The sequence below is a fragment of the Perca flavescens genome, chromosome 21 (assembly GCF_004354835.1).
Source record: "Perca flavescens isolate YP-PL-M2 chromosome 21, PFLA_1.0, whole genome shotgun sequence".
NCBI lineage: Eukaryota > Metazoa > Chordata > Actinopteri > Perciformes > Percidae > Perca > Perca flavescens.
In genome coordinates, this window is record NC_041351.1 from 12,093,084 (window position 1) to 12,102,523 (window position 9,440).

Consider the following 9,440-nt stretch of genomic DNA (forward strand, 5'->3'; position numbering starts at 1 on the left):
CATCAACAGGTGAGTCATTCATTTATTACCCAAGCATACTACTCATGTCCAATTTTAGCTTCTAATTCCACATAAAGAGCGGTGGTGACCTGCTGACTAGAGGCCTAGTTTCCCTGCTCTTTGATATTTATTCATGTAGATATTAACAAAATAATTGTGTTCATTCATTCAGTGAGTCATTGATTGGAAGGGAATGGGGCAAAGTGCCAGACAATAGACTTTCTTCACACAGCCAAGGGGCCATAGATCATGAGACTCGGATATTTCAGGAAGTTTTTTTCTCTTCTGAGAATGTTTTGATTTATTATTAATGTGATTTTTATTAATTATATTTTTAAATAATGTATTCACTTTTGCAGGAATTGTGTCACAAGCCACATGTTCTATTCTAGTTTAATGTGCTCGCCGTTTGAGAAATGATCATGGTGGATCCTGAGAATAGGCTAGCAATGCTGATCAATGACTTGTGGTGTCAGGAGGACCGATTTAGGCGACACAGTGAAACCTATATTTGGAGGTTTAGACTATTGATCAAAGTGACAAGGAGGAGATGTGCTGCCTGAGTCAGTGTAATGACTACATTTAATCTTCTGGTGTCTGCTGCTATTAAAAATGTATCCGGTCTATTTTCACTTCATTAAAATAAAGTCCAGTGGAAGATTGTCTAACCCTCTTGATGTGTCGATAGCTAACTAAAACTACAACTTCTACAAAAGCAAATATCACATCCGCAGTAGGCTTTTATGATTATTAACTATTATATAGTATTATAAATACTAAAACAATGTTTTTTTCCTGCAAGAAGAAATTTAAATGTGAAAAACGCAGCTCTCCGTCTTCACCTTGAAGGTATCTTCCTGCACGTGACCTTAAGACCCTGACCCTTTTTAAAAGAATAATTGGACAGAAGCACGTCATGAATCACAAATCATTGATCTTTGAACTCTACCTTTAACTGGCATTAAAAAATATCATGGTGAAAGTGTTTTCAGTGTACAATTTTAGATTTGGTCATTAAAGTGCTGGGGAATAACAGCGTGATGCCAATTAAGCCTTCTTAAAATGGCTTCCCTCAGCACAGCCTGTGTCACTTTATTCATTAAAACAGGGAAGGAAAGTGCAGCATCAGATTAATACTGTACATCAAGTTAAGTGTTTTATAGAGTTGTGTGAGTAAGAAAGTCAGAGGACACTTCATAGGAATTGTGGCGTTACTGCACAGAAAATAAAGAATCCTGCACACTGGCCATCACTTGTACTTTATTTACGACAACAATAAAATATATATATATATATATATATATAATATATAAATAAAATACTCCGCTCTTTCAACTGTAAATATACATTTATCAATATTATGGAAAGTAGATTCACATCACACAATAAGGCCCTCCAGTGATTTTAAGTATTTTTTTTTCTTTCTACAAATGATTCCCATATTACACAATATAGCCAATTCAGACGATTAGAATAAGACACTATAGGCAATCTATAAATGAAAAAAGCTGAATAATCAAAATATTGAAAACATTCATATTACCAAAGACAAATACTTCTAAAAGAAAAATCAGTGTATCCACAGTTGAAATGTATCTGATCAAGAACACCTTAAATGTACAGAGCCCCCATCTACACCAAAATACAAAATTCATTATGAAGAGTTTCAATTATGCAATTTGATTGGTCAGAATTTATTTCTTTACTTGCTGTCAAATTCCATAAAGCATCATCTGTATTCACACTTTTTTCAGTGATTTATTATTGCATTTCCATAAGTTTGTGGGACTTGCGAGAATTACAGATTCAAAAACGAACAATCAAAATCAAGGCTGAGATATCTTGACTTTTAGTCCATAGGATTGGTCAAGCTCCAAAAAACACTGAATCCTACATTTATAATAATGCCAACTGGATAGTTTCTTTCATTAGAGCCACCTTGCCTCTAAAGGTGCTGCACTCAATATTTAGAACATTAATATAGCCGTAGACTGTAAATATTTGCTATGGAGTAATAAGCTGAGTAGAGAATGAAGTCACACTTCCTCTGTACGTGTTGTAATCTGAGCTTCTTTGTTTAAACACCGGCCTGGTCGCACGTGCGTGCCTGGTGGGTTGGTATCTGATGCTGAGGGCCATGACAAAGTGTTGGTATTTGACGAGTTGGGGATCGGTCTGTGAGAACTGTGTGGATGTAATCCCAAACCACTTTTTCTATCTGAATATCGCGTACAATCCCTGTAAATACCCTCATCTTTTAAACTCTATGCCCCAAATTATGAAGCATGACATCACTATGACATAATCAGGGTTATTTTCTGAGACTTAGAGAGGTCCTATAGAGCCATAGAAGAAATTAGTAACATTTCAGATGTAAAGGTGTTGTTTACAGGTGGTTGTAGTATATGACCAATAAACTGAACTTTATGTGTAAAATTGATGGGATGTCCATTTTTAAATAAAGATGTTTCTAAAGTACTCAACCAGAGTTGAGGTCATAATGCTTTAACCAAAGTGTCTGTTGAATGGTCGAACAGCTTCAGCTTCAAGACACAGCCTCATTAGCTGTTATGGCTAGTTAACCGCAGTGAAACTATAGGCCTATGTTCCAGTTTAACACTTATTCAACAGGCCGCTGCTGTTCTTTTTCCTTTTAGTCTCTAACCCATAGTCTGATCCATTCACCCTGATCTCCTTAAGGGGATTCAAAAGTGAGATTTAACTAACTTAACTGGCTTGGTTCACAGTGTGAAATAGTTGCTTCGAAAGTGCCTGTTTACCCATTTTATAATAGCAAATCACGCTGCACCCAAATTTAAATTAAACTGAGTGCAAAACACTGCATGAAAACAGCTGATACCTGCCTCTCATCTCTTAATTGCCATTTCACAGAACTTTCTGTTCCTGTGTCTTGTTGGCTGCTTTAGCTACTAAGTGAGCTGGACATGCTATTATAGTGTCATCAGGTTAGTGCTGCAGGGCTCTGGACAGGCGTAGGAAGTGTAACGTGGTCTGCTGGTGGACATGCCTGTCTCTCACTAATGGCTCTGAACGCGATTGAATTTCTTAGTGCAGACCAGCTATTTCATAATAATAATGGAGACAGTTGAAATGCGTGCCGTGTGGTTGTGCACCATTACCAAACGTGCTAAAACTGTTTTATACGTTAAAATGTGTAAAATACGTAAGAACTATAATACTATTTCCATTTTCTGTAACCTGATCATTGTCGCCACTATATTTCTGAGGGAAATAATGAACTTTTTACTCCACATTTATCAGCACAGAACATTTGTTGAGCTCATCAAGATGGCTCATGATTTTATAAATCATCTTTTAATGTAAACATACATGTGGCACAGTGAATCCTTAGGATTAACTGTATCTGTTGATTGCTAACTTAGTGACTACTTTACCTATAGGCCAGTATAGTCTATCATCAGTGGGGATTCATGTTAAACTAAACAGCGGGAAGCAGCCTTCAGTTTTTATGCTCCACATAGCTGCAGGGGCACTGCAACTCTGTTCTTTTAAATCAAGGCTGAAGACCTTTCTTTTTGATGTTGCATTCCTTTAAATAATTAATTTCTTATACTGCACTGTAACTTTCATTCCATATTTGATCTGTTTTTATATTTTTAATTGTTTTTAACTGCTCTTTAATGTTTTAGGTAAAGCACTTTGAATTGCCCTGTTGCTGAAATGTGCTATACAAATAAAGCTTCCTTGCCTTTTAAGAAATTTACATTTTTGGAAAAAAACTTTCAAAAAATATCTCTGCTATAAACGTTATGTCTGGTGGTGTTTAGCAAACATTACTCAAAGTAGTCAGGGACTATTTTCAGTGGCAGATTAATACACATTTGGTGCTTTATAGAGTATTTATAGCCGCAGGATGCTAAGGTAATGAAGGAACATGTCCCCTAATGCAAGAGTGTGGCTCATTAATGTGTTTTTGGACAACAATGCAGGCTCTATGGCACAGAGGAATATATCAGGCTTTAGCTACACAGGCAATGCTCAGAAAATGCAAACTAATGATCTAAAAACACATAAAGGAGCCATATCTTTGCACATGATGGCATGTTCCCTCATTACGATGAACATGGGCACTGCAGTTTAATTTTGTTTGACCCTGTATACACCGTCCTTTAATACTCACTAACGCGCAGACTCCACGGCCAAAAATAGTTCGTTGAGTAGTAGTAGTAGTTGAGTAACGTTTGCTAATAACGTACAATGCCCAGCTGTGTGACGCTACGTATATATGTGTGAGCCGTTTGTACAGAGTAACATCTCCAATAGGAACCAATGTGCTTGGGACTGTAAGCTGGGGAAGTCCGAATCCCGATCACAAAAATATAGAATATTGATTTTAGTTATTTCCCCACCCTTCTTCCTAAACAAGACCTGTTGTCTCATCACAATTGTGTACCACATAGTACTCCATATGTTGCAGACTATATTCATTCATTCATTTATTCCCTAATTTCAGTGGTGCTACACCCCCTCCAGCTTTACAAAGATGTATGGTGGAGTGGAAGCACAACACATGTTGCGTGGTAGCATGCCAGGAGTTCTTTGAAGCTATAGCTGCCCTATCTCGGGGACACATAGCCCATTCTGCATTTGGAGAATGTGGCATGTTGAGCTATTGTGCATTACACTACAACAAAGACTGGCGCAATAGTGTTCACACACATTAATAGAAACCATATAAGCTGTAACTTTTAACTTTTTTTTTTCCTCTCCCCTAAAACTGTGTGAAGTGCATCAACTAATCCCACAGGACTAGCAGAGCTGCAGGAGAAAGGCCTCAGAGAGAGTGATGTGTGACACCATTAAGGTAGAGAAGGAGTAGGATGTCACAGGGTAAAGAGTCTAAGTTGTGTTAGCCTTGAGGCTGTGGGGTGTTTCATCAGGGAGCATAGCCAACCTCTGCATCCTGTCTCGATTTCCTGCTCTGTGAATCATGTCGGTCCCAGCAGACAGACAGACGGATGGACGGACGGACAGACAGACAGGTTGAGAGACAGACAGGCAGGCAGGCAGCCCACTCAGTGGAGCAGAAACACCAGGAGCTCAGTGGCTGCCATGGATACACTCCTGGAGTCTCGTTGCTGCTCTCCCTCTGTATGTTTACTGTATGCATGTGTGCATGCATGTGCATGGGTTTATTTTGGAAGCCTGGAGCCTGGTCACTATAATAAGGATGATGTAATTATGTTTTTTAAGTGGTGATTTTTAGGTGTTGAGGTTGTTCATGTTGTGTTTTTGCATAGCTGTCAATCAAACACAAAATATTTTTCTGTAGGTTGTACTCCTTTTATGTCAACTTAAAGCTGATCTAATCAATATTTTTTTATTAATGAAGTGACACTATAATATAATAGTGAAAACCCACAGAAGATTAACGCCTGACTGCAGTTCATCTTAGCTTGAAGAGTTTAGTGTCTTTCCGCTCCTTGTTTTGGTTTAATTAACATTTTTTCCAGAGGTATGCCACGTTTGTCAACATAATGGAGGCATTTGGAGTTTAAAGCTGCACTAATCAATATTTTATATATGAAAATTGATTTATATTGCCAGATTTGAGTCAAAGATTGTCCATCACAATTATTACTTTACTGATTGGAGTAAACAATTATTTATTGGCCTTTTTGTGTACCAGCGTTGTGGTCATATTAAACTACAGGAAGCACAATCTTAAAGCTGCTCTGGTCAGTATATTGACCAATGGTTTACATTCGATGTGTAATGTAAAAAGGCGCAACTCGTGACAAACCTACAGAGCATTATTGCCTTTATGCTAGCTCATAGTTTTGCCTTGATGTCCAGCAACTTTACTGTTTTGGTTCACTTTCCACTCTCAGCAGCATCAGGCAGTTGTTTTTCAGTAAAAAAGCTCAGATAAACCCAGTAGCCTATCTACCTTTCCAGTGGGCCTACTAAACAGCAGACAAAGTTAGCAACTTTCTGGTGAATATAGCAGAGCATTTAGCAACTGAAGAGCAATATATTTGTTGTCTGAGACCAAAATAGAAGTAAAAGAAGAGTGAATACTGGACTTACATTTGTCGTGTGGCTAGAAACATGACTCCAAATGAATTCTAATGTTGCTCCATGTCTGCTAACATGTTAGCTATAAGGTGATGTAATTAATGAGGCTAGCAGCTACATGCTTTTTGTATTTGGTAAGGGTGAGTCAAAACAATGAGTCACATAATCATTAGCTGTTATTAGCAGCTGTTTTTCTGTTTTTGGTGTTTCTGTTTTTACTCCCCCTTAATGACCGATATAATATTACACTTATGATACACAAACATCACATTACACTATAGAAACACTAACTTTCTAGTCAAATGCCCTCTTATTAATTAATTTGTTGAGAAAGAGAGACTGCTATTCCAGTGGAACACATATTTTCCTGTGCTATAGTATTTTTCCTGTGAATTATCCACCTGAACAGGAAAAAGGCTGTTATATTATGGTTGTAGGTTGATGTACAAGGGATAGGCTATTGTATCGTAGCAATGAATGATAACAGGAAAACTCATTTTTTTTATGTTCACCAAGTGGCGATGGACTATAATGGCAAAATTACATTTAAGCATGATTCTTTATATTTTTATCTTATTTCTGTTTTAGTTTCTCTCACAATGCTGAAAGGGAGTTTCTCATTCTCACATTTTTATTCAGATTCTCACTAAACTAAGTGGGAGCCACAAAGTCTGGGACATAATGTGAGCACTGTTTGTCTGAACAGATAGGGGCTACAAGGTCACCCTAAAACTATCTCTCGATACATTCATTTTGTCCCCTTACAATTGAGATAAACGGCTTCAGGATGTCTCTTGTGTTTCAGATTGTCTTCTATGTCTAAAGTTGCCTGTAAGAAATGCAGAGTCATGTTTAGAACTAGAACATTTGTGGTTATCACTCCCATTTCTTTTTCTATATATAAGCTCAGTGTTCCTGTTCACATTTTTCACACTGAGCTGTCGTGCCCTTTGTGAAACCTGTGTGTGATATTGTCGGCACAACCCTAACTCTGAGAGAGTTTCTATTATCATTTACTGTTAAACTCTGGTCAAGTGTCAGGTTTTTCACCGTTACCTTCTGCACCCTTTCCTTACAGGATGTCCATCGGATCACCACAGGCGATGGCATCATCAAGCGGGCCGGCAAGGATGACCCGGCGGCCAGCGAGGTGGGCTGGATGACCTCGGTCAAAGACTGGGCCGGAGTCATGATATCTGCTCAAACACTAACGGGAAGAGTCCTGGTGAGTTCACGCTCAGTCATCATCCTTCGTTTAATCTTTGACATTTCAAGGTACTTTAGCCTACGTGTAGTAGGCCGTTGGTAAAGACGCCAGTGAAATGAAGTCAGCCCCTAATTTCCTCATGACAGCTAGGCGCTCGGGTAGAACTCCCTCATAGTATATTTAATATGTGTTATTATAGGACAGGCCAGAAACCTTGCTGAGCAGGAGCTTGCATCTGACAAGCCACAAATCGTGCACGCTTGAACGTTCCTTTAATTTATTTCTGCTTGTCCGACGCATACATTTTACGTTTTGAAGTGCATATCTTGGTAGCTTATCTCTCAGACAGGGGAGGCAGACACATCCAAACAAAGCCAGTGAAAAAAGAGGAGAGATTTAAAGAGTATTAAGGTCATACACCCCATAATGCCCTCAGACAGCGGGGAGAAACAGATTCAGAAGGAGGGAGGGAGGGAGGGAGGGAGGGAGATGTACAGTTTACCAATTGCATTTGGTCAGCTGAAGTGGTTGCCATGGCGCCTGCATTGTCTGTTGACAGTGTAATGTGGAGAACACACGCCTCTTCGACCACATGTTATGAGATCCTTATCAGATCCTTATTTTGCTGTAACCTGGCGTCTAGTCAAGGACAGTTTCAGTATGATGGAGATTCTGCTGTACTTCTATGTGTGAGTGTTTGATGATTTAGATGACTTGGCAATGCAAGAGTAGGACTGACAGAGGAGTGATGAAATGAAATGCTATGAGTGGGAGCACCATGCCAAAGCTTGCCGCAGTGCTCGGGGCTGATCCCACTTTCACGCACCCCACTAAATGTGGTGCAGCATCTCCAGTTGGCTCAGTACGTGGAGGTTGTTAATCATAAATGCTGGGTGGGCAGCCACACTCAAGCAAAATGTTTCTATGTGTGGAATATTAACGAACCATTTACCGGTAGTTCATGTTTGTAGGACAAAGAAATCGGCAAAAAAGCTACTGACTTTATTGGAAGGATGACAAGATAGGATCAAATCCAGCTCTATTTGTTGTAAACAATGATTTATTCACAAGGTCTCTCACTGTGACAAACACTTCATGTCAAGTGGTTTAGTCATGAAATGTGCATCATGTTTGTATGATAATGTTCAGTGCTTTTGGTGTATGTTGTCATTTAAAACCCAGTGAAGTGAAACATTTGTTGTTTTGAGATGATTTCTGTAGCCGTAAGCTTCCGCAAGAAGGGTATTAATACCAGGTTAGGAACGAAATAAAACCCATTTTTATTTGTCTCAGTTTGGGCTAAAAACAGAACGTCATCTCCTTCCAAATGTCATAAAAAAATCTGAACTCAGGTTGTCCCCACAGTATCTTACATCAGTCTCATAGCACAGACGCTAGTGATGGTTAATGGTGACAGCAACATTTTGAATAATGACTTCAGCTCGACTGCCATCCTGTTTCCTTGTTTTTAACTCTTAACTGTGTGTGTGTGTGTGTGTGTGTGTGTGTGTGTGTGTGTGTGTGTGTGTGTGTGTGTGTGTGTGTGTGTGTGTGTGTGGTGCCCTGTCTGAATGATGGCTTGACATACAACTGTTCAGCGAGCGCTCATCTGTAACCATGGCAACTGCAGCTTACCTAAACATGGCAGATGTGTGTTTTCTATTTCAGCCTGTTTAGGGGGCACATTAAAGCCTATTTTCAGGCCATCTAAGAGGGAATTTTACTGGGGAGTAGAGCATGGGATGGCTTAAGTGAAAGGCAGAGAGAGAGTGTGTGTGTGTGTGTGTGTGTGTGTGTGTGTGTGTGTGTGTGTGTGTGTGTGTGTGTGTGCGCTTCCTATTTTATGCATCTAGCTGTGTGTTTGTTGAGCTGCTATTCCCACATCTTCACCCACGTTGTTGTTCTCTTTAAAAACATAGTACTTCTTGTTCTTTGCTCTTGAAATATTCTGAAACCGCTTTCACTCCAGGATATTAAACTTTACCGTTTTTTTTACAATTGCTGCATTTATTAATAAAGACCAGTAGAGGGTGGACTGATTGTGTTTTTTTTTTTACTTTTAACCTCTCCATACCCAGGTAGGAGAAAAAGATTTTCCAACTTTTCCATGATACATTTGGTGCATGTGAATCCAAGCAAAAAGCCTGTTCTTTGATTAATTTTCCAAATTAAA

At 39.0% G+C, this 9,440-nt stretch overlaps 1 protein-coding gene across 1 annotated transcript in view; it reads left to right on the top strand.

Moving 5' to 3' along the window:
* The window catches only part of LOC114548337 (calcium-activated potassium channel subunit alpha-1), a 94,459-nt gene that overhangs the window by 6,205 nt on the left and 78,814 nt on the right, over nucleotides 1-9,440 (top strand). Inside the window, exon 3 of the mRNA XM_028568224.1 lies at nucleotides 7,139-7,285. Coding sequence (XP_028424025.1) covers nucleotides 7,139-7,285 — 147 coding nt within the window. The remainder of the gene's footprint in view (nucleotides 1-7,138; nucleotides 7,286-9,440) is intronic.